Consider the following 24,713-nt stretch of genomic DNA (forward strand, 5'->3'; position numbering starts at 1 on the left):
GTCCTTTACTCGTAAATATAAGATTAATGCTAGAGTGACCTTAGTGGAGGACATCTTGACGTGATGGCACGTGCATGCCCGTAGATGCATTTTCTTTAAGGTAAGAGTAAAATGCATCTACAGACATGCACGCCTTCACGTCAAACTGTCCCCCACTAAGGTCAATCCAGTACGATTCTAAATATAATTCATAATATTTTTTTTGTTGTTGTATATTTTTATTTTAATAAATATATTGACCATATGATGTCCTATTAAAATTAGAGTCCACTACCATAGTTCTAGATTTATTTAAACCTGGTGAAGGGAGGTGCATATGTTGGGTTAAAGACTCCTCAAAACTTCGACATTTTATTAGTTGTGAAAAATTAAGGTATAAAAATACTAATATAATAAATTTGAGCATAATGTTTTTGTAATTGTAAAAAATTATTGATCATGAATTTTTACTCATCCTAACATATTGGTTCTCCATGTGGTATTATTTATATATTGAGTTAGAAATGTATTTGAAATTAATTCTAATATATTGAGCTTGATCCTAACTTACTGAATCTACTGAAAATTTAGAAAAAATAAATAGATTTTGATATAAATGATATAAATAAAATCGATTTTTAATATGATTCATTTGTAAAACGATTAAAAATAATTTCAAGAATAAAAGATGATGAAAATAAATGATAAAAGCTCATCTCTATCTATCAAAATATTTAATTATATCAAATAATAGTAAAAATCAGATTTTAGTAAATAATGTCTCCCACAAATTAATCGAAATATAATTTTTTGATGAATCTCTAAAGAAAAATCATTTAGCTTTGTGGATTTGATTGAATTTTAATAAAAAAATTTAATAGAATTTAATATGCAATTGGTAGGAGTGAAAAGTTGTATTTTTTCAGTGAGTGTTAGGTGAGAGTATGCCTCATAATCAAAATTGGTATTTACATACTTACACATTATTGATATTTAATGTTTAAGTGGGTGTGGAAAGAAAAAAGTGGGTGTTAAGTCCTAAAGAATTAAAATGAACAGTGTATCTAAATGTGTTATAAGTAAAAGTGGTGTGCCAATAGAATCTCTTTTTTTAATATTTAGTAAAAGATTTCTAGCCAGAAAACTGATGAGTGGATGAGAAGGAATATGCCACGTAAGCTATAGGCAGGCTTATTTGTCTGTTATGGAAGGCTTTTTATCATCTTTTGGTGACAAAGATACAGATCTTTCGAGGAGATACATCACGTGAATTTCATAGATGTCACGCGCTGTCTTGAGGCGATTCGAAGATCCACGTCTCTCCTGAGTCCTGTACTTCCGTAAGTAGTTTAATACCCAACTTCTGATTTAACTTTACGTAATAGAATTGAAGAGTAAAGAGGTAGTTGGAGACTTGAAGTTGTACTTGTGACTTTAATAAAGACTTGAAAAAATCTCAAACTTCTATTACGTAAATGGGCTTGGGCTTAGCTGGATTTATCAAAATGTCTCTTCTTCATTTCATGACAGATTTGCTGAGATAGAGATGGTCCCATGATCCATGAACATCACCATCAGGTATCAGACATGAGTGTGTCGTACCCACCATGGAATTACTGAGTGTGTTGCACCCACCATGGAATTACTGTATTTTCTGGCAGACATCATGTGAATTTGAGGTGGTTTTCCTCCAAATCTATTATTTTGTTCTTATAATACATACCCATTACAAAAAAATGATTTTTATTGTGTTGGTGAGTTGTTTCTAGCAAGTTATGATTTTTCTGTCCAATTGTGATCTTTGAGTTGAGTTGATCGATAGAAGTTGAAGTTACTTTGATATTTTGGCCAAAAAAAAACCAAAAATTTCCTACAAATGGAAACTTTGGATTGAGAGAGAGAAGGTAAAGAAGCCACCCATGTTTATTCTTCTTTTATATTGGTAAACAACCATATGTTGTGTTGTTTTCTTTGATCAAAATCTACTGATTTTCTGATCTAATTTATGAGAAATTGGATTGTTAGGAGCCAATATTTTGTGTTTCTCCCCATTGATATAATTATTTTTGTTGTCAGATAAGAGTAAGACTTTGGTGATGCGTTTGTTCTTGGATGTAATTGATTCTCTTTCAATTAGGTGAGATGTATAGGAAGAGGCAGAAGAAATCCCTCACAGTTGCCCCCTTTGAGTGTGCATGGGGCAAGGAATTGAAGTTCAGAGAGGCCGGGCGAGGTTGTGTGGCTTTCGAAGCTTTCGCTGATAATGATGTCACCATCGTGTTTAGGGAACATGTAGGTGGCCAATACTACCATTACAAAATGGATAACAGTCCACACTACACTATAATTCTAGGAAGCCATAGAAACAAAAGATTGAAAATTGAGGTTGATGGGAAGACGGTGGTTGATGAGGCAGGGGTTGGGCTTTGTTGTTCTTCGGCATTTCAGGGTTATTGGATCAGTATCTTTGATGGGTTGATTAGTGTTGGAAAGGGTCGATATCCTTTCCAAAACCTTGTCTTCCAATGGCTTGATTCGAACCCCAATTGTAGCGTTCAATATGTTGGGCTTAGTAGTTGGGATAAACATGTGGGATATAGGAATGTCAATGTGTTGCCTTTGACACAAAATCACATTGCATTGTGGAAACATGTGGATCACCGTGTTGATCACGATAAACATGTAGGGGACGAGGATGATGATGACGAGGACGAATTGGAAGATGGATTTGAGGGTTTCGAAGAGTGGGGACTCAGAAATTTTCTTGAGAGTTGGGACCTATCCGATATGTTCTTTGTTGTTGGTACAGAAGGAAAAATCGTTCCTGCACATAAGGTCATCTTGGGCATTTCTGGTAATTTTCATTTTAGTTCATCCAATGAAGAGGTTATTTGGCTTCCTGGGGTGGACTATCCAATCCTCCATACCTTTCTTGAGTATATCTACACTGGCTGGACTCAAGTGAGTTTCATGTTTCCCTTAATTCATTTTTGGTTGAAAATTCAGATATTTTCCTTTTATCTGCTTTAGAAAGCTTGATAATGGGTTGAACAATGTTTTAAAGCTTGTTGCACAGATGATTTGGCAAGCCCAACATTCCTTAAAACTTGCATGTCCTTTACAATAGCACCATCAGATATGGCTTAATTAGTTCTTTTTGAATCTTTTTTTTTTTTAATATTCTTTTTATCCTCTTAGAAGGGTATTCTAGAGTTTGTTTAGTATTATAGGTAAGTCATTTTTGGTAAATTTATTGAATACTTTGTTTAGCGTATATTTTCCTCCACTCTCTGGTGTGTCATATCCCAGTTAAGCTCTGTGAAACTCTTATATTCATTGTGTTACCCCCTCCAACTGATCGGTCTGTTGGGGTAAATGGTTGTCAACATGGTATCAGAGCCCTAGGTTAGTATAGGCCATGGGTTCAATTCTTTCCACCCTTATGGATGAGGGGAGTGTTGAGTGTATATTTTCCTCCACTCTTGGGTGTGTCATACTCCAGTTAAGCCTGTGACCCTCTTATATTCATAGTTCTCCCCCTCTCCAACAGATCAGTCTTTTGGAGTAGTTGGTTGGTTAACATAATTCACATAAGTCATTTTTTGATTAGTTATTGTATAAATCACATGTTATACATGAATTTTAAACAAATATGCAACAAAAAAAATATGAATTTTCAAAATTTAAATTGTAGTTAAGACACAAACTTTTGCTATGGTCATCCAGTCAAGTTGGGTTTTGACCCTTGGGAACTGATGTTGAACACAATCACAACACTCAAGACCGTAGATCCTTTAGATCAATGACTCAAAATGAATGAGGTTGATCAAAAGGAGATGTGTAGTACATTAAGACACTTGAACCACTCACCATACAAGTACAACTTGCCATGAAAATTAGATTTTGTAGTAAAAATTAAATTTTAATTGCTAATGATGTTTATTTAATTGTGATTTAGATCTCAGAGTCACAACTCAGTTCTTTGAGAGATCTAAGCTTACAATATGAAGTCATGCCATTGGTTAAGCAATGCGAAGAAACAATTGAGCGTTTTAAGCTAAACAAAAAATTATTTGACTCGGGTAAGAAAGTGGAGGTTTCACATCCAAGCTACCGGTCCCAGCATTGTGCAGTCTTCCCCTATGAACTCCCCATCAATGTGCAAAGGCTTAAACAATTGCTTTCAACCGGAGAGTACACTGATGTGGATGTTTATATTGCTGGTCATGGACTTGTTGCTCATTCACACAAACTCATCCTCAGTTTATGGAGTGAGCCATTTACAAAGGTCAGCCAAGTTCATTCGTCTTTATTTTTATTGACTCCATTAATTTCAATTTAAATCGGTTTATTTGATTCATTTTTTATTTTCTTTACCTTTTTGCCTTGAATCATTGAGAGATGTCTTCTTTCTGGCAGATGTTCACAAATGGAATGCGTGAGACTAATTCTTCAGAAATCTGCTTAAGGGATGTCTCACTAGAAGCTTTTATGGCTATGCTCCACTTCATGTATAGTGGGGAACTTTGTACCAAAGATACAGTGGACTTAGGTTGCTTGTTACTCCAACTACTTCTGCTGGCTGATCAATTTGGATGTACACCTCTTCATCAGGAATGCTGCAAAACCCTTTTAGAATGTCTCTCTGAGGTAGATCAGTGATTCTTTTTCTTCCCATAGAATTTATTGGGATTGTCTTAAACAGTTCACAATTTTTTTCTGACAAGGCTTTGATGATGATGATCTTAATAAGAAAATGTATCTTTTGCTTTTGCTTTTTTCTGTTTGTTCCCAAATACTTTAGTTAATAGGGTAGAGTTTAAAGAGCAGAGAAGTGACTTCCGGTTACTTTCTTACAGACTACCGAAAAGAAAAGAAGAGATCCGTTTGATTATGAAGAATTCTAAATATTAATACTTCTCATGTACATATATATGCAGGGTTGGAGTTCTACTGGAAGAAGGTCAAATAACAAGAGTTATTTGTATTATGCACAAGTTTAATCGACAAAGCTGCAGACGGTTTTGGCAAAATAGTTGGGGTGTTTCGAAAACTGACTGACTGAAATTTGTTGCAGGATTCAGTGTGCCCCATTCTCCAAGTGGTTTCATCGGTTCCTACATGTAAACTTCTTGAAGAACCATGCGAGAGGAAATTCTCAATCCACTTTGATTATTGTACAACTGCCAGCACTGGTTTCATACTGTTAGATGGCGCCACCTTTAGCAATATTCTACAGGTTTGTTCAAATGTTCAAACATTTGACTTGAGAGTTTTTTGTGCAATATGTATTGGACATATGTTCAATATGTCTTATATGATAGTATGTGGACTAATTTTCTTGGTTGGAGGAAGTTCTCAAAAATGGTAAATCGTCTGATAAGATTTATTTTTACCTATTAATCTGTATTGGGTGATGGCATAGTTATCGTTAGGCTTTGAGAATGATGATGATGATGACCTAGTGAACATATTAGTAATTATTTTACATAATGAACATATTAGTAGGTATTTTACATGACGCTGCTAATTCATTTCCCTGTAAGGGCGTTTCAAGATACTTTGTAGTCCTTGAATGGGCCTCTTCGTCGCTGTATTTTCATTTTTGTTTTCAAGAAAAGGTTCTCACTAATCGAAAACAAAAGTATTATAGTTTTCCATGGAGATTATACAAGATACATTTTTCATTCCGAGTTATTTACCGAGATGTGTCAGTCAAAATGTAAAATCTATCTTGGAACATTTCTTTATGATAATCATGGGTCTTGCAGCATCCTGATTTAACAGTAACATCTGAAGAAAGAGTTCTTGATGCCATCCTACTGTGGTGTATGCAAGCCAAAGATACATGTGGGTGGGAAGCACTTGATGAAATCTTGAAATCGTCAACAACGGAACCCCTTTTTGGAGAAAGGCTTGAGTTTCTTCGTACCTTTCTGCAATTTGTGCGTTTCCCATTAATGCCACTAGCCTTGCTTAAGAAGGTATGCAGGTAGTGTGTATTTGCATTTCTTTATAGAATAGGTGTGCGTAACCATAATCCTGTATATATGATGGCGTTGCAGCTGGAGAAGAGCAACCTGAGCACTCAGATTCCTGAATTCAAACAGCTTGTGAGTGAGACAACCTATTACTTACTATCATTGCAATTCTGGAAAATGGGTATATATGGTTGTCATAGATGCAAGATATTGCTCAACTAAAAAGCCACGTTGCTCGTATAGGGGCTTTTTTACCCCTCCTTTTAAGAATTTTTTTTCTCGACGATCTTGTAACAGGTGATGGAAGCCATTCATCGTTCAGACTTTGAACTGACTAGTCCTGTAAATGACAGCAGGTAAGCATTAAATAACCTCTACTTCAGGAGCCATGAAGCGTACTGTTTTATCCCATTCCATTTTTTTTTATTTTATAATTTTGTTGGTTCGCCTTTTTTTTCTTTCTTTTTGATTTGGATGGGGGAGGCATCGTTTGGATGATCTTGATCAACAAGAATGTATCCTACGTAAGATGTGGGCCTCGGATGAAGGATTTTCACTCGGTTAAATGAGCAAATTGTTAAGCAACCAACTACACCAAAAGACCGATCTGTTGGAGAGGAGGAGAAATATGAATATAAGAGGGTCACGAGGCTTAACTGGGGTATGACACACCCTAGAGTGGAGGAAAATATACACTCAACACTCCCCCTCACCCATAAGGGTCACAAACCTGGCACTCTGATACCATGTTAACCAACCAACTACTCCAAAAGATCTATATGTTGGACAGGAGAAATATGAATGTAAGAGGGTCATGAGGCTTAACTGGGGTATGACACCCCCGAGAGTGGAGGAAAATATACACCCAACTGAAATTTTTTGTATTTTTTATTTGTTATAAAGCTTGTTCTCATGGCTCCTTCTTCTTCTGGTTTGGCATCTGGCAATTCTATTATTAGTTTGCCACCTAACATAGCTTACTTTTTCAGTGTAAGATTTCAGCATAGACGATCTAGCTTTAAGGAGCTCCAATACATATGTGATGGGGACAACAATGGAGTTATCTACTTTGCAGGCACATCATTTGGGCAACATCAATGGGTAAATCCAGTTCTGGCTAAGGTAAATTTATCGAACTCTTGTTTTCTCTTATATCCTTTTGAGTGTTTAATAGACAACTTGCTACATCAAATCATCTCTCAATGTCCATATTACAGAAAATTATAGTGACAGCTAGCAGTCCTGCCTCTAGGCATACTGATCCCAAAGCTCTAGTCTCGAGGTCATACCAGGTATGGGGTAGTTCATATAATGCACAAATTTGTTAGTTCAAGTATTGAACCTCTTTGAATGATTGTCAAAATGTTCTTGGCACGCATTAGGGAACCTCTTTTGCTGGGCCACGAATCGAGGAGGGAAAGAATTGTGCATGGTGGATGGTTGACATTGGTCAAAATCATCAGGTTTTATCTCTTGACTTGATACTAAACATTCCGCATCCTGATTTTTATAAAGAGACTTTAAATAGAAGGCTCTGCATTATTTACTTTTATATGTTCTTTTTCTTCATGTTGAGTTTAGTCCCACATCAGACTCTCATTACCTTGTCGTTCTCCGTATAATAAGCTTCTGGGCCTCTCCACTTATTACCAATTGATTTTGAGTTGGACCCTAAATTTATCATGGTATCAGAATAGGCCTTTCTCTCCTCCACGTCACCTAGTTCATATCTCCTCGTGCTTTGGCCCAGTCTGGCCCACATGTGCGGGGGCGTGTTGAGTTTAGTCCCACATTGGACACTCATTGCCTTGTTTCTCTCCTTACAAACTCTTGGGCCTCTCCACTTATTGCCAATTGGTTTTGAGTTGGACCCCCAAATTTATCAGGATAAATTTGCATTGTTTTGTGGGGTGGGAGGAATAGTGATGTGATATGTATCTTTTAATCCTTTCTTTGATAACTGACACTTGGTTAATATTTCCAAAGAAAATTATCTAATAAAACCTTGAGCTATAATTTGAAATGCCTAGATCTCAACTTTGCACTAGGCTTTAGTTATTAGTGTGTGTTCTGAAATAAATGTGTTTTGGTTGCTCCGTTGATCCCAGCTTATGTGCAACTACTACACATTGAGACAGGACGGCTCAACTGCATATGTAAGATCGTGGGCTCTTCAGGTAAAATTGAAACGGGAAATTTATATTTTCTCTGTTTCTGTGGGCATGATTAGAGTGAAATAATGAATAAAACATTGGATTTGTTTCAGGGTTCTCTAGATGGAAATACTTGGACTAACTTGAGAGTACATGAGAATGACCAGACAATATGTAAGCATGGTCAGTTTGCTTCGTGGCCTGTACATGGTCCAACTGCACTGCTTCCATTCAGATTCTTTCGAGTTATCTTGACAGGTCCCACCGCAAGCGATTCAAATTCATGGAACCTTTGCATTTGCTTCTTAGAACTATATGGTTATTTCCATTAATGTAACTTAATAAAATTCCTGCCTAATCTATGGGGACCTCATTTCCAACATCCTATGTATAATTTCTTATTATAAAAAAAAATCTGTAAGAGGGAACAACTGGGTTTCGAGCTCATCTTTTGTTCTTAAATACAGTCTAGTTCTTGAATTTACTTGATTCTTGATGCTAATTGATTCTACCCAAAATAATCTAGGAACTTGTTATGGTTGGAGAATCTATTTTCCATTTACTTAATATGGTACCAGAGTGAAAATTTTCTAAAAAATAATTTTATTCTGTTTTAGAAACTTATTTTAAAAGAGAATGACTTTTTTTGTTTTTTTTTTGGGGAGGGAGGGGTGTTGCATGTGCAATTAGTACAGGAATATCACTAATAAGAATAAATTAAAAAAAAAAAAAAAACCCTAAAGAGAATGACTTCATAGAATGAGAATGACAAAGGTGATAATATCCTGAGATGAATGATGGAAGCTAAAAAAGTTACAAAATAAATATGTTAGAGAAAATATAGGAATATCACTTGTAAGAATATTTAAAAAAAGACAAAAAAAACTAAAACTGAGCCAGATAGTTCAAATGTGTACTAAAAAACAAAAGATATAGACATCACTTGAGAGAGTTATTTGGTGCATATCAAAGGTTCTCAACGGAATAATGCTGAAGTGGCCTCAAAATTGTACCTCACATCACACATCATGACGTGAAAGTGTATGGGAACGCCACGACTCTTCAAAAAAATCTATAAAAAATGGTTGGTGTGCTAATTGTATGACATCGTTTTGGGTGCTTATGTTTTCAATAGAAGTGATTAGTTTAATAGAGTGTTAGGTATAAGGTCTCCCTCCAAAAAGGAAGAGGTCTTGAGTTCAAACCCTTTGTTTGCCGGTCACCCACAAGAATTTTCCCCTAATTACCTTGTGTGGTTTGTAGGGGTATTACATGTACTTAGGGGATTCGGATGAGATATGGTATTTTAAAAGGTTTGTCTACCTTGCTAGTCGAGTTTATGGTTTAGATATCTTGCTTTAAAAAATGATTAATTTTAGAATCATACTAACCTTAATCAGTGATTTCAAATCCTCTTAAGGATCATTAGGCTCACATGGATTATCACATTTGGCAATTCAACATCACAATCTTTCTTATTTCATCGAAAACTCGAATTCAAAAAAAAAAAAAAAAAAATCTTTTTTGAACTTGATCCTGAGTGTTGAAAATAGATGGCTATTAAACTCCGAATTTAAAAATTAAAATTCACCGATGAAAATTAATTGCAAACACACTTAATAATGTACTTTAACCTTTATTGCTTATTGCACCCACCTAGAAGGTACATAATGATTTCCTCTTCTCTTCTTCCTTTTCCTCTTCTCTCTCTCTCTCTCTCTCTCTCTCTCTTTCTTTTATTTATTCTTTTTCTTGAATCTAAAAAGATTTCAATAAGGGTGGGAAAGTTCTATTCGATAAATACATATTGAATCTATTTAGTAAATTAGATAGAAAATTTTGTTTGATAGGTACTTATCGAATCTATTTAGTAATATTCAGTAATTACATACTAAACTTATTAAAATAAGTTCGGTTTGAACCTACCAAATAGAGTTATAAAAAAATCTCTGATTTTTTCGATTAAAATCATCATTTTAAAAATTATTTTTTCTATCTTTTTTGGTAATTTGATGAAAAAAAATTAAAAAAAAATTAATAATAAAAAATTTTAAAAAAATAAATCTAAAATCTAATCTCTATTGATTCATAAAACTTAAAAAAAAAATTAAATATGAAAAGAGAAAAGAAAAAGTGAGTTTTTTATTTTTTTTGTCGGTAAATCGTGGCGTGCCTGATAAGTAAACATGAAAGGTAAAATGATAATTTACCTTTTTTTTTTTTTTTCCCCTTTCTAAAGTCATTTAAGTGGGTGCAAGCGGAACGACCCTTATCTATACGGAGATGTACCTCAGGCAACCGCTGCAATATCTATATTTGTAGAGTCCTAATTCGATTTTTTCACTCGGATGACGTGGAAAGGATACAAAATCATAGATCTTTTTCTTCGGGAAACTAAAGGAAAATATCAATGGTTCTGTGCCTTTGCCACGTCAGCCTTTATCGACCGAGTAAAAAAAATCGAGTAAGGAAATCATTAACCATATTTTTATATGTTCGCACATGGTGAAATCAGAGCAGTTGAATCTAGTTTCGTTTGGCCGCACCAGGCAGATCTTCGTAGAGAGAGAGAAGAGCAAGGATTTCGTATCTCACGTTCTTTGATCAGGTTACCTAAGTATATCTCTTTCGATTACTGATTCTAATTTCAGTTCTGGTTCTTGAAATCAAACAAAATCTTGAATATTTCCTTGTATTTGATAATTTTTTAAGCTTGATTTCTCAGAGAAAAACTTGATGATATTTGAATTCCTAATATAACATATATTCTGGTTTTTTTTTCTTGGTTTATTTGATCTCTTTTAGTAATTTTTGAAATTGTTACTAATCCAAAGCGATCAGATATAGTTTCATTTGGTTTTCGAGTATTTATGCGTAGGTTTTATTAGGGCTTTCTTCTAATTCGGTTTAGTAGGTTTTTATTTTGATCAAACCTGGTTGCGCCATAGGTAGACTCAGTTGCGCTAGAAAAAATAAATAAATAAATTCTAAAGCTGTTTTATACTTAGTTGAATTTGAGCTGAATTCTCAATAGGACTTCATGTTTTTGTTCTGCCGATGTACTTAAAACCTAGCAATATGTGCGGTACTGTGTTCAAGTGAAGTTTCTTCCATTGCGAATGTACCGAGCATGGTTTTAAAACTTGTTTTGACGTCTTGTATCATCCAGGAACAAGACCGAGTTGTCTCGGACTTGTTTTCCAATACGTTTTGAGTTGTCTCGTTCAACAATGAGATACATGAACCATGGTTTTAAATTGCATCCGATAAGTTTGACTTGTCTATCTGTCTCGTTGGTGGACGATACCGAGACGTATCGGACGAGTCGTCTCAGACGAGATTTAAGACCATAGTTCCGAGTGGTATTTCTAGTGGTGTTCGCTCAATTCTTGCTATATGAATGCACACACACACATGGTTTTAAATCTCGTCCAATACATCTCGGTATTGTCCACCAACGAGACGGATAGACAAATCGAACGTATCGGACGAGATTTAAAACCATGGTTCATTTTTCTCATTGTTGGACGAGACGACTCAAACATATCGGAAAACTCGTCCAAGATGACTCGGTCTCGTTCATGGACGAGACGAGAGTCACAAGATGTCAAACCGAGTTTTAAAACCATGCATACATATGTGTTGGGTTGGGGGGAGTTATATAAAACTTCTTGAAAACACCGCTTGGATGCTGTGGCATGACACAATGCACGAAACCAAAATTTCTTTGAACACAGAGTTCCATTCACATATGGTTCATGAGCTTAACTCATAAGTTCAAGTTCAGGGCTAGCCTCTAGCCTGCACCCGTAAACTACTTTCAAGTGTTGTTAGCCAATGTGACATTTTGTGCTCTTCCTTTTGACATATGTTGAATGGACTCTTCTAAAAGGATGAAGTTCCCATATCGAATTCTGACATTCCTTGAACACTAATATCTCATTTCTGATATATTTTTTATTCCCATTTTCTTATTGCAAGATATTGACTTGTATTCATCACAGATTATGCATTCTATCCTTTCCATTTGATTGTAGAAAATAAAACATTTAACAGATGTGCTGTTCTGTCATTGGTAGTTAACCCAAATTTTTGGGACAAGGTTTTGGTGATGATGATGGCTTCCATTGCATAACCCATTATTATGTTAAAAAATTGGATTTTTTCCAAGTCATCTAAAATATATGCCAGGTCCATGAATCCGAGTTTTAGAGTTTTCAACTTCATACACGCCATACCCGTGTTGGATTTTGGCACCCATGCCCATATCCATGCAACATAGCCTCAGAAAAATATGTTTCACATATGGACTAAAAATTTATCTGATGTAACATGTGTGATTTTAGGTGAATTTTGGGCAGGCAATACGAGAGATAATATATCTTGAATTTTGTATGTACCACATTGGATTTCATAAATACAAAATATATAGTATTTAATATCACTTTATTTTTCATTCTTTATTTTAATTTTTTCCTATTTAGTGGAACATTATTAACAGAAGAAATTCACAAGATATGGTTGATTATGTACTCAATTCTGAATACGTTTTGCCTTAGATTGCCGATTTCCTTTATATAGAGTTGAACTGTATTTTGAGATTGGGGGAGGTTTGTGGTTCTAACTTCTACGACTGTACTGATGATTTGTTATGCGTGTCTACAGGTTCTTATGCTTCTATTTCTGTTGGCCGATGTTAATCATCACTGAAAGTTCTAATATTTGAGTATCGACACTGCCATTATGCTGGTTATCCATAAGAGTCCAGTGCGATTGACAGTTTTCATAGCCGATGAAGATAATCGAGTATCTCGACCTTGTAACCCTAGCTTACTTTCTGCCCACATTGACAGCAGTTATTGGTGGCATCCTTGTACTTATTACTCTCTCACTTTCATCTTACCTTTTATTTGAGCATCTTTCAGCATACAAGAATCCAGAGGTTCTCCTTCATTCACTCCTCATGTTCATAATATTCCCTTGACTATATGTGATTCCTTTGTTTATTTTGTTATATTTTCCAAACAAGACAGTTTTATTCTGGCTTTCTTTGCAGGAGCAAAAATTTCTTATTGGCGTTGTCTTAATGGTTCCTTGCTATGCCATTGAATCGGTAAAATTTTTTCACCTAAAGGTTGTGATATTGAGAATTTTTTTTTTCAAATGGTGAAATGTCATATACATAATTTAGCTTCTCCTTTGTCGAATAAAATATATGGATTGAATCCAATTTTTACTTTTGATTTGTATAAGCATTTATTTATGTGACAACATACATGAGAAAAAACACCCCTCAATGTCTGATTCATGGTTTGACTAATATGATGATTGGAATTTGAGCATGTTTCAATTCTCAAACAGCAAATATCTTATAATAGGATTACTACACTTCTTATTAAGGGAATGGAAGAAAACGTGTTTTTTTTTTTTCCTTTTTTGCTGCTATTACTTTTGTTTTCAACAAACGTGACACTCCTTTGATCAATTGGTGCAACACCAATCAACTGGAAGTCCAGATCAAGGTGAGGATTCCAATGGGAGCTTAGTCCATATATCCTTTTGCTCCTATGTGATTTAATAAATTATTGATTTATGTTTAATTTCAGCCTTAAAATTTCGAGCCTTTATAATATTTTTTAGCCTAATTGACAACTCCTTTTCTGCCCTAAATCAGATTCTTTATTCCCTGTTTTCTTGTCCATAACTCTAAACTTCAGCATGCTTAAATCCTCAATTGAGCCACTACAATCCTTAGTCTTGTTCCATCCTACCTTAAATTTAAATTGCACTATCCTGCATCCAGTGCATTTTAGATTATAAGAAAATTCTTAAATTTTATGGTGGGGTTTGTGGTTTTATATTCATATTTAAGATTCTGAAGAGATCTTTAAACTTTATTTATTTAAAACCAGCCTGATGCCTTATCCTTTCAGATTCCCCAGACGTGACCCTCCTTTTCGAATTCTGCTATATTTGGATTATAACTCGAAACCATGGCATGAAATTCATATTTGGATTATCTCTCTTGTGTTAATAGGCTTATGTATATATTTTTAAAATTTTCAATTGAAAAAGAAGTTCACTTAGCCTCCACTTTATTCCTTGTTTCTTCCTGTGCTTTACTAATTATTAATTGTTTAAAAGCATTATCGTGTATGGATGGTCTTGATGTTTCATCCTTTTTTGGGAGTGTCCTATGCCTATATTAGAACACTATGCTATATCATGTTATCTAACACAATGATTTACTTTTACAGTTTATATCATTGGTGAACCCACCAATTAGTGTTGATTGTGAGATTCTACGTGATTGCTATGAGGCCTTTGCCATGTATTGCTTTGGAAGATACCTTGTGGCTTGCTTGGGTAAGCCTTTTCATGAAACAATTTATGTCTTTGTTGTTTATGGTCTTCTTGATTGTTGATAGATACACAACTTTAGAGTGATTACATCAAAATCTTGTTCATCAACGTACAAAATTATAGGGAAGGGTCCCAAAGTGTACAAGAATATGTTCATGACTTCTCTCGACTTCTCTCGAGGAATGAACTTCAAGAGAATGAGACCAAACTATTGGGCGTTTCATCAATGGGTTGAATAGAAGAATTCGAGAGAACTTGACCACGCTTCAATACACAAGCTTGCACACATTCATAGACAATGTCCTAAAGGTAAAATCCTTTATACTTGATTCTCATACTTCTTCTCGTCCTTCTTATACCAACAATCGAATGTCTAACCATCCACAATCTGCCCCTTTCCCATCTCATCAACCTTATCCATCCCACAACCAGCTCCCTTATGACAACAACCATGTGTTCACCTCTCAGGCTCCACCTTCATATCCTAAACCCCACCAACCTAATCCCTATACACACCCAAAGAAAAATTACTGTTTTAAGTGCGGGAAAATAGACCATACCTCCGAAGTGTGCTGAAGGATGCACACATTAGTAGTTGAGGCTAATTATGAAAATGACAAAGATGGTCCCTATGTTGATAATGATGAGGCTATCATCTTTGAGGCTTATGAGGAGGACAAAGGTGAACATCTAAATTGTGTTATTTGCAACTTATTGTCGATACAACATGCTGATCCTTCAACTCGACAGTCTTTTCCGAACTGCATGCAAGGTGCAAGGCAAGTTGTGTCAATTAATTATAGATAGTGAAAGTTCAAAAAATATAGTTTTAAGCCACATGATCGATGCACTCAAGCCACCCGCTACGCAATACCCTACACCTTATTCTATAGGTTGGGTGGACGATGAATGCAAGAAGAATGTGATAAGACAATACTCCCTTTCTTTTAACATTGGGCAATATAAGGATGAGATTATATGTGATATCGTCTCAATAAGAACACGCCACATCCTCTTGAGAAGGCTTTGACTTTATGATAATGATGTCACCTACCAAGGTAAAGTCAACACCTATTTTTTCATGCATAACGGTGTCAAAGTGATTCAATATCCTTCTTATAACAAGCTCAAGGCTATTGAACCAACCAAGGAGAAGGAAACATGTTTTACTTCTACCAACATCAATGAGGACTGAAAGGAAACAAGTCAAGTGATCGTTGTGGTAGTGTAGCCTTCCAATCGAGACCCTCCTACTCAAGTTCCTCCTAAAGTGCAACCCCTCCTTAAAGAATTTCCTTGTGTTCTTCATTCAGAATTGTCAGATTCATTGCCTCCTATGAGGAATATACAACACCACACCGATTTGGTGCTCGGTGCAAGTCTTCCAAATCTGTCCTGTTATGAGATGAGTTTGAAAGAACATGACATATTGAAGGAATAACTAAAAAAGAACCTTGAAGTTTCTACTAACAAGTACAAAATTGGTGTTAATAAAAGATTCAAGAGGTATGAAAAAGGAGACTTGGTCATGGTTTATCTTTGTAAATATCGTTTTCTCGTCAGAATTTATAAGAAGATTAAATTGAAGAAAATTGAACTTTTTCATATCTTGAAGAAGATAAACGATAATGTTTATATGAAGAATTTGCTTGATGATATACTATGGTCAATTAAATTCTCTAAACAAAGTCTAATGAACGGATATCACTGGAAATGGATTAGAGTGAGAGATGAATGGAAAAAAAAAAGGTTTTTAAGAAAAACTTGAGGACGAGTTTTTTTAAAGAAATGGGGCTTAATGTAGAACATTTACAACTCTAAGTAGTTTTTTAATTCTATTAGATTTTATTTCTATTTCTATTTGTAGTAGGATTTCTATTTCATAGTTATGTTAGGAGTACAATTCCTTGTTAGTTTTTATTTTATTTTAAATTCGTTTTTATTATTTAGGCTATAATTGGAAGTATTTAGAAATGTCCAATTTGAGTTCTAATAAGATTAGAAAATTAGTATTATGTTATAGATATGTTAGGAATGTTAATTTTTAGTATTTTAGTAGGATTCTAAGCTGTTATGAAGTTATCTATATAAGGAGCTCTAAAAATTAATAATAATCAATCAATTTAATTATTTTTTCTCTTTTAATTACTTTTTAGCTTTATACTTTATTTTCTTTCAAGTAATTGCTTGTTTATCAGTTGAATTTATTGATTCAAATTGATTTAGAGTATTTCATTGAACACAACCTATCGAATCTATTGATTCACATACTTCTGCTACGTTAGAGTGTCACTGATAACAAAGTTCAAGTTGAATGGCATCCATTGGTACATATTGGATTGCTTGTGCGTGTAGGTTTTGGAGGGAGAAGGGGAGGGGTATGTGGTAGGGGGTGTTTATTGGGGTTCTATGAGTTCGGTCTCACAGTAGATTGTACTATTTCCTTTCTACTAAGGTTGGTCTCCTCAACCTCTTTTTTCTTAATAAATTTGTACTTAACAATAAACATACTGTCACCTGGGGTTATTGCAAAGTTTAATCTTTCTATTCTATTTTCGTATATGCTGTAGTTGTAACAATATCTTTTCCGTCATACATTGATTCTTGTTTTTCCTTCTTTTTCAGGTGGGGAAGACAGGACAATCGATTTTATGAAGAGGCAAGGACGAGCGAGTGCTTCAACTCCCCTATTAGAACCTAGTTCTGAAAAGGGAGTTGTAAAGCATCCTTTTCCAATGAATTATATCTTTAAACCATGGAAACTTGGTCAATGGTTTTATCAAATAGTGAAGTTTGGAATTGTTCAATATGTATGTTTACTTTTAGTCGAAGCATTGTTTCCTTTACGTATTATGAGCCAATTTTACATTAGTTGTTTCCTTTTTTAGCTTCACGAAAATAAAATAATTTGGTGTCTTCTCGTATTACTGTTTGTTTGCAGATGATAATCAAGAGTTTTACTGCTATATTAGCTGTTGTTCTAGAGGCATTTGGGGTGTATTGTGAAGGAGAATTTAAGTTGAGATGCGGGTAAGATAGTGTTGAAAACTATGAGTATGGATGGAAGAATCTTTGCTTATGAGATTAATCTGTTGGTATGTGTTGAGTAATCCAGTGCTGGTAAATTTGTTGTTGTCCTTGATAAGGTCGTTATTCTCTGGCGTATTCTTTTTCATGATAACTGTAGCTTAGAGTTGCATATTCGTGAGCGAACTTTCATATCTTGAGATTGTCTCTATGCAATTTATATTTAGTTTTTCAGCAATCTCTATGTGCATGCATTGCCAGGATGGGATCAGCCAAATAAGTTGTGCATCCTTTGGTTATGTTGTAATTCCTAAAAGATGAAAGTTCATATGCATCTACCAATATCATTATCGTCATCGAATGCCTATCCCAAATATCTGGGTTTTGGATGACAAATACTGTTCATTCAATTCTATCTAAAGTCATGTCTTGTAAGATTGTACCAGAAAAGTTTGGTGTGATGTTAATTGTCAACTTTTTCTTATTTACTACATGTTATGTTCACTGCATGGTAAGCTATATTGAAAGGTGGGGTAAGAGGAAGGACTCCATTGCACCTTTGATGGTTACACTTTTGCTGATCTCAACCTGGCTTGTGTTGCAGAACTTTTTCTCTTTCTTGACAAGGGATGGATTCTTGAAGGTTGTTTTTTTTAGAGTTATGTCGCCACCTATTAGCTTCTTTTTTTTTTTTTTTTTGGGTTGTGTGTAGGGGGGGGGGGGGGGGGGGGTCTTGTAATTGGGCTTTGGCCCTTTTCGCTCTTTTTTTAGTTATTTGTCTCATGATGTTCCCTCCACCCTGTAGGGCTTAAGCAGTCTAAAAATTTAGAAATTATAGCATTATTTAAGAGTAGTAAGTTATGTCTCCTTTAAAAGTTCCTTGTTGTGATAAGCAGTTTCATACCACCTCACAGCTGCTTTTATAATCTTACAAGTCATACACTAGTTTCTCACAATTGGTATATTTGTCCATCTGTCATGACCAGTTCAAATAGCATGTTGTCATTTTATATATTTACATTAAGCTAGGCAATAATCAATACTTAAATTTGAATCTGTAAATCTCATCTTTTTGTTCTTTGGCTAGGCATATTTGATTTCCTTAGCTGACTTTCCAATCTTGTAGGTATCCGTACATGGCAGTGGTTCTCAATTTCAGTCAATCATGGGCATTATACTGTTTAGTCCAATTCTATACTGTTACAAAGGATAAATTGGAGCACATAAAACCATTGGCCAAGTTCCTGGTGTTCAAATCAATTGTCTTTTTGACATGGTGGCAAGGTGTGGCAATTGCACTCCTTTTTGATTTAGGATTATTCAAAAGTTCTATAGCTCATGGTGTACAATCCAAATCAAGCATTCAGGACTTCATCATTTGTATAGAGGTAATTTGTGTTACTCCTCTCTGATTGGATCCACTAAATTATTATTTTGACAGGTGCGATGACCGAGGACATCATTTGGATTAATGCAGTAGTAGCAGCAGCAACAGTAGTAATAGTAATAATAGTAAACAATTCTTGATTGTTGTGTCTTTGATCTGCTGCCTTAGGTGCATTGAAATATTTATGTAGTCTGCAATCCTTATGTAAATATTGAAGTTTAACAGTTCTCTGGGATTTTTCAGCACAGATGGCCATTGCTTCCATTGTTCATCTCTATGTGTTCCCTGCCAAGCCATACGAGCTAATGGGAGACCGCTTTCCTGGAAGTGTTTCAGTTCTTGGTGATTATGCATCTGTGGACTGTCCTCTAGATCCCGATGAGGTGAGTGACAGTGAACGCCCTACAAAGATACGACTACCGCAGCCTGACATTGACGTCAAAAGTGGAATGACCATTAGAGAAAGTGTTAAGGATGTTGTCTTTGGTGGTGGTGAATATGTAAGCTTTCTTCTATCCTACTTATTGTTCTTTGATGTGCTATTGTGAAGTAAGTATCTTGATATTTTAAGATCATTGAGTAATAATGGGGTTGCTGTACAATGGCAGCATGTAGTTGGTGTGTCAGACAGCAATCCCCATTTGTGAACTCTTAACCTGAATTGTTGACAATTTTTAGACATAAGTTCTTAGACTGGATCTTGGTTTATAGAAGCATAGTACCAAAAAACTCTGTTTTTTTGTCTTTTTTCTTTTTAAGAAGTCTCGTTTTAAATGTGTTTTGTAACTCTAATGATTAAGACATTAAAAAAAAAAACAGTTTTTATGTTTAAAACACATTATATATATCCCGTTCAGCACCCAACCATTTACCCAACAATTTGCCCAACATGTTTTGTCCTACTTGGGTTAGAAGTTTTGGAATAGGCTGATTTTTTGTGAGGATGATCTCTATGGTGAGGAGATCATCCTCACAAAAAATCAGCCCATTCCAAAACTTCTAACCATGTAGGACAAAACACGTTGGGCAAATTGTTGGGTAAATGGTTGGGTGCTGAACATTTCCCATATATATATATATATATATATATATATATATATATATATATATATATATATAAATGAAAGAAAGAAAACCTTTTTATTGTAAGTATATGGTTAACTTTTAGTCTTATGGTAGTTTTTAATTTGGTTAATGTATGTAGTTTAATGTGGGGATTTGATGATAAAATCTTGATGTTATAGTTTTTAAGTGTCTTATTCTGCTCAAAAGATATGTTGATGGTTAATGTGGCATTTGTACAGATTGTGAAAGATGTCAAGTTCACTGTAACCCAAGCAGTGGAACCCATGGAGAAAGGGTTCACACGGTTCAATGAGAAACTACACAAGATCTCTGAAAACATAAAGAGGCATGACAAGGACAGGAGGAGAACCAAGGATGACAGTTGCATCAGCTCACCTTCCTCGACACGCAAGGTGATCCGTGGAATAGATGACCCTCTCTTGAATGGGAGTTTTAGTGATAGTGGAACCTCTAGGTCAAAGAAACACCGTAAAAAATCAGGGTATACCAGTGCAGGGAGTGGGGGGGACAGTAGCAGTGATCAAAACTATGGTGGGTACCAATTCCGTGGGGACAGATGGGTGACCAAAGATTAGGTAGTGAAGATGGTCAAAACCACATAAGTCGGCTAGAATGGATATTGGGCTATAGAGGATTTTGATCATGTAAATGGTGATTAAGCACTTTCCGCTATGCGATGTGAATGAAGGTTGGTTTGCAAACTTCCTTGTTGAGAGTGCGCACTTAGTTTAATTGGCTGGCGGCTCCATTTTTCCCGTCAAAAGCTACGGTGGTTGGATTTGATGCTAGGAGGGTGGTGGGTTCATGATTCATGTTATTGAGGAGCTCTGAAAATGTTGTTTGCTTCCAAGATGAATTCTGGTGCCATGCTACTTACTATATAAGGCATTTTACCGTGACAGATGACCTCCCTCTAGGAAATCATTTTGAGCGATGGGTGTCATCACAAGATTTGTAATTTTTGGAATAACCAGATGTTGATGTCATACTTTGTAACAAAAAGTAAACATTGAATTGAAGTTATTATTTTATTTTTTGGGCGACCGCATTATCCGTATCATGCACTGCACTACATGATTAGGATTCGGGTCTGAATCATATATATATAGTTTTATATATTAAACTTGAGTAACAAATATAATCAAACCAATGACTAATAATTAATAATGAAAATGTTATCAAAACTAAATACGGTATCAAGAACCAATCCTAAATTGGCCTCAAGTTAAAACGTATTCTTCCATTCCATTTTATAATAACCAAAAGCCAAATCTTCTCTTCTTGAAAAGAAATTCATATTTATTTTTAAAAGAAGAAATATATATAAAACTATATATATATATATATATCAACCAATATGACCTCTCTCTCTTTTCTTTTCCCTTTTTGAATATGGATCTAGCAAGAGATGATCTAAATATCATGAACTGATGGATTAATGAAATTTTGCACCTCTAATAACAACTCCAACCGGATTTCATATCTCTACATTTAGTGATGGAGGCTTATGAACCAAACTCTAACCAATCTTTAAAATAAAGATTTCATCTTTGTATTACTCTTCACATCTTCAAATATAGAGTGTAGAGAGAAATTTTGAAGAGCCTATCTCTATTATATTCTCCTTTATTAAGAGATTTAAAGATTGGACTGATTCGAGTTCAAAGTTATATAGAGTGTTCAAATTTGAAGAAGATGGCCATTTGAAGATTTGGTTTGGAGACGCCATTTTCCATCTACATAATTAAAAACAGAATAATACTGGAGTGACCTTAGGCTGTACCATCATATTGCACGTTTTTGATGTGAAAGTGTATGGCAATCATAGATGCTTTTTCATCGAGATACCAGTGAAAAAGCATCTATTGTTCCTATCCACTTTCACGTCAAGAAGCGCTATATGAGTTGACCGTTGACTGTTGCCTTACGGACGGTAAGATATTACACTGAAAACGCAAGGACAAATTATTCCATTTGAAAATTGAAACAAAGTCTTTAGGGTTAGGGTTTTAGTGTGTGAGAGAGAGGGGGACGTCATGAGCAGGAGCTTGGGAATACCAGTGAAACTTCTTCATGAAGCAGCAGGACATGTGGTGACAGTTGAGCTCAAGAGCGGAGAACTCTATAGAGGTAGCATGATCGAATGCGAAGATAACTGGAATTGCCAACTCGAAAACATTACTTTCACCGCCAAGGTTACACACACACTCTCTCTTCATCTTTTCTGAGGTTAAGGTTTTGGTTTCTGCTTTAATTACTTGTTCGTCTCTCAATGTGTGTACGTTTGATACCCTGACTCGGATTCATAAACCCTAGACACTAAATACGGCTGAGAAACTAGAATGATCCATCGATTTTCTTATTTTTCTAATGTGGGTGTTTCTCGATAATGTTGGTTTATGTAATTCATTCACTAAAACCCATGAATTGGGATGCTTATATGGATGAACAGTGTTAGAATGATAACAACCTACGAATAATAATTATTAAAAAAAAACAACCTAAGTAAGTGCTAGTATTAATAGAGTGGAAAGTTAAGCCCTTATCTCATTGGGATCGTAACAAACAACAATATTCCACAGCAGATGTTCACCACGGCCCACTCTGTGGCGGCTTTCACTCTTGTACTTTCTTCAGAATTCCAGCAGTACTCTAACAATGTCTTTCAAAATATTGCATTTTGAAGATTCGTGAATTATTTGAATCTGAATTACAAGTGTTTCACTTGTCTGTTGGTTCATTCATCTTGTTTAGCTGACTCCAAATACTTGGGATTAAATACTTATAAAAGTTGTTTGAAGAAGGGTGGTTTGTTTCTTTATAAACAAGCACCTTGTAACAGTGTTCCATACTTTAGGGGTATTTGTTATTCTGCACTTCAACTATATTATGGATTTTTATTTTTCATTGGTTCCAATTTTTTTTAATCTGTAGGATGGGAAGGTCGCACAACTTGAGCATGTTTTCATCAGGGGTAGCAAAGTGAGGTAACATCATCAATTTTTAATAGAGAAAATAAAATTTGAATCATGGAAATTCGTTGGCAATTAACTCCCATTACATCTATTTTCGAATGATGAACTTCAGGTTTATGGTCATACCCGATATGCTAAAAAATGCTCCGATGTTCAAACGCTTGGATGCCAGAATCAAGGTATGTGTGCAGGCATGTGCTTTTTAATATCCAACGAGTTTACGATTGAATTCTTAACGGGAAAAAAAACGTTTTGAATCTTTAGGTAAAAAATTTCTACAATCTTATGATTTGAGTAAAAACATGGGGTCACATTTTCAGATCAAAACATTGACTTTTTATGTTGGTTTTTTTTTTTTTTTTTTTTGAAGCCTTAAATTCTATATGAAAAATCAATGGATGTTTTATTTATTGGACCAAATTGTAACATGTTTCTTATTGTATCTTTCGACATGGAATGTCATTTAGTGTCAAGAAATGCATGTCCTTGTATACAATTTCAAAGATTGAGAGTTGATACTTCGTTGATGAGAGATGTAAATTGGTTCAACTTCATGATACGTGGTTTAATTTATCATTTTTGTGAAAAGATCTTTTGTAAGTGCTTGATATTATTTCAATTTTTTATTTTTTACTTACAAGGAAAAATCTTTACCGAGATAACTATCTTATGGTTTGAATCCAACTTGTAGATTTTTGGACCAATCCAACTTTTTTTTTTCTATTAGTATAAATTTTCTTAAAACTAAAAAGGAGGACAAGAGGGCCTTCACAAAGAACAAGGATGCCAACTTTAACAACAATGCTCTTGACTTCTTGAAGGGTAAGGGTTCAGGTCTTGGAGTTGGCCGTGGGCGTGCTGTTGCAATGCGAGCCAGAGTAAGTTCTCTATGTTGTTTGCAATAATTATTATTCTCTCATCCAGAAAGCTTGTTAACATACAAGGTCTTACAAAATAAATTTTTTGTGCTGGTTGAACTTCAAATCACTGTCATGTTGGGAAACCTGAAAATCTTTGCCTACAAAAGTATCTAGAAATACTTGGTAGCTATACCCCGCAATATCCTGTTCATAGCTTTAAGTGTGGCTTTTATGCATGTTGGAGAACCCACCAAATGTAATTAGGATAGGTTCGATATGTGAGGAAAACCTGAGTTGCCAAGTGATTATATCTGTCTCCAATTATTTTGATAACTGTTCCATATGGTTACGTTGAAGTCTATGGTCAAGTACGAGATTGCAATGTTTTGTTTAATGGTCTGTTTGTTCCTTCATTCAGGCACAGGCTGCAGGTCGTGGTGCTCCACCGGGTAGAGGCAGTGTGCCACCTGTGCGGAGGTAATCTTATCTGAAGAAAGGGGTTATCTTGACTATGCTGCCATGTCTTACTACAAGCATTAATTGTTCCCAAGAATCACAACTCATGACTAAACAAGGTGGAAGAAATTGGTTTCTTCTATGGCGGATGTCACCTGAGTTTTTACTTGATTGTATTTTTGGGTACAATATGGAACACTCTGAGAGCCTTCTATCCAGATCAGTACTTCATATGCTGTTTTGGGATCTTTGAATCTAATTTTGCGTTTGCTTGAACTACAGGGTTTAATGTTTGTAATTCTTATTCCTAATATAACATGAGCAAATATATTGGCTCTACCGATGCCCGGTCGTTGATGTCTAAACCCCATCCTTACTTCTTTATGGGAAATTATGCATATGAAGATTGAGAGCAATGGGTTCTTTTTTTATTTGCAATCTACTTC

General features: G+C 35.1%; 3 protein-coding genes across 8 annotated transcripts; all 3 read left to right on the top strand.

Annotated features, from left to right (window-relative positions):
• Window positions 1-1,427: 1,427 nt before the first annotated feature.
• On the top strand, window positions 1,428-8,597 carry LOC147408583 (BTB/POZ domain-containing protein At2g30600-like). Of its 2 annotated transcripts, none has more exons than XM_086419757.1 (13): window positions 1,428-1,557; window positions 2,056-2,940; window positions 3,938-4,267; window positions 4,399-4,629; window positions 5,057-5,218; window positions 5,751-5,963; window positions 6,045-6,092; window positions 6,258-6,316; window positions 6,950-7,082; window positions 7,178-7,252; window positions 7,343-7,423; window positions 8,069-8,137; window positions 8,227-8,597. In XM_086419757.1, exons 2-13 carry the CDS (start codon window positions 2,122-2,124, stop codon window positions 8,443-8,445), a joined length of 2,439 nt encoding a protein of 812 aa, XP_086275883.1. In that variant the 5' UTR covers window positions 1,428-1,557; window positions 2,056-2,121; the 3' UTR covers window positions 8,446-8,597. The 2 variants fall into 2 exon arrangements, with proteins under 2 accessions (XP_086275883.1, XP_086275880.1); XM_086419754.1 differs by lacking the exon at window positions 1,428-1,557 and adding an exon at window positions 1,690-1,883.
• A 1,814-nt stretch (window positions 8,598-10,411) lies between these two features.
• On the top strand, window positions 10,412-21,007 carry LOC147408584 (protein LAZ1-like). 5 transcript variants are annotated; one of them, XM_086419767.1, is made up of 10 exons: window positions 10,412-10,721; window positions 12,779-13,055; window positions 13,170-13,226; window positions 14,371-14,479; window positions 17,102-17,286; window positions 17,418-17,506; window positions 18,630-18,787; window positions 18,945-19,015; window positions 19,139-19,390; window positions 20,195-21,007. In XM_086419767.1, the coding sequence occupies exons 2-10, from the start codon at window positions 12,906-12,908 to the stop codon at window positions 20,549-20,551; spliced, it is 1,428 nt and encodes a 475-aa protein (XP_086275893.1). In that variant the 5' UTR covers window positions 10,412-10,721; window positions 12,779-12,905; the 3' UTR covers window positions 20,552-21,007. The 5 variants fall into 5 exon arrangements, with proteins under 5 accessions (XP_086275893.1, XP_086275898.1, XP_086275901.1 ...); XM_086419772.1 differs by having other exon boundaries at window positions 18,945-19,006; XM_086419775.1 differs by lacking the exon at window positions 18,945-19,015 and having other exon boundaries at window positions 12,779-12,986; window positions 18,630-18,891.
• Window positions 21,008-21,929: 922 nt separating this feature from the next.
• LOC147408585 (small nuclear ribonucleoprotein SmD3b-like) lies at window positions 21,930-24,683 on the top strand. The gene is made up of 5 exons (XM_086419793.1): window positions 21,930-22,171; window positions 22,911-22,963; window positions 23,064-23,130; window positions 23,773-23,829; window positions 24,230-24,683. Exons 1-5 carry the CDS (start codon window positions 22,013-22,015, stop codon window positions 24,290-24,292), a joined length of 399 nt encoding a protein of 132 aa, XP_086275919.1. The 5' UTR covers window positions 21,930-22,012; the 3' UTR covers window positions 24,293-24,683.
• The last annotated feature ends 30 nt before the right edge of the window (window positions 24,684-24,713 follow it).

Source organism: Akebia trifoliata, chromosome 2, assembly GCF_017979445.1.
Source record: "Akebia trifoliata isolate Shusen 1 chromosome 2, ASM1797944v1, whole genome shotgun sequence".
Classification (NCBI taxonomy): Eukaryota; Viridiplantae; Streptophyta; class Magnoliopsida; order Ranunculales; family Lardizabalaceae; genus Akebia; species Akebia trifoliata.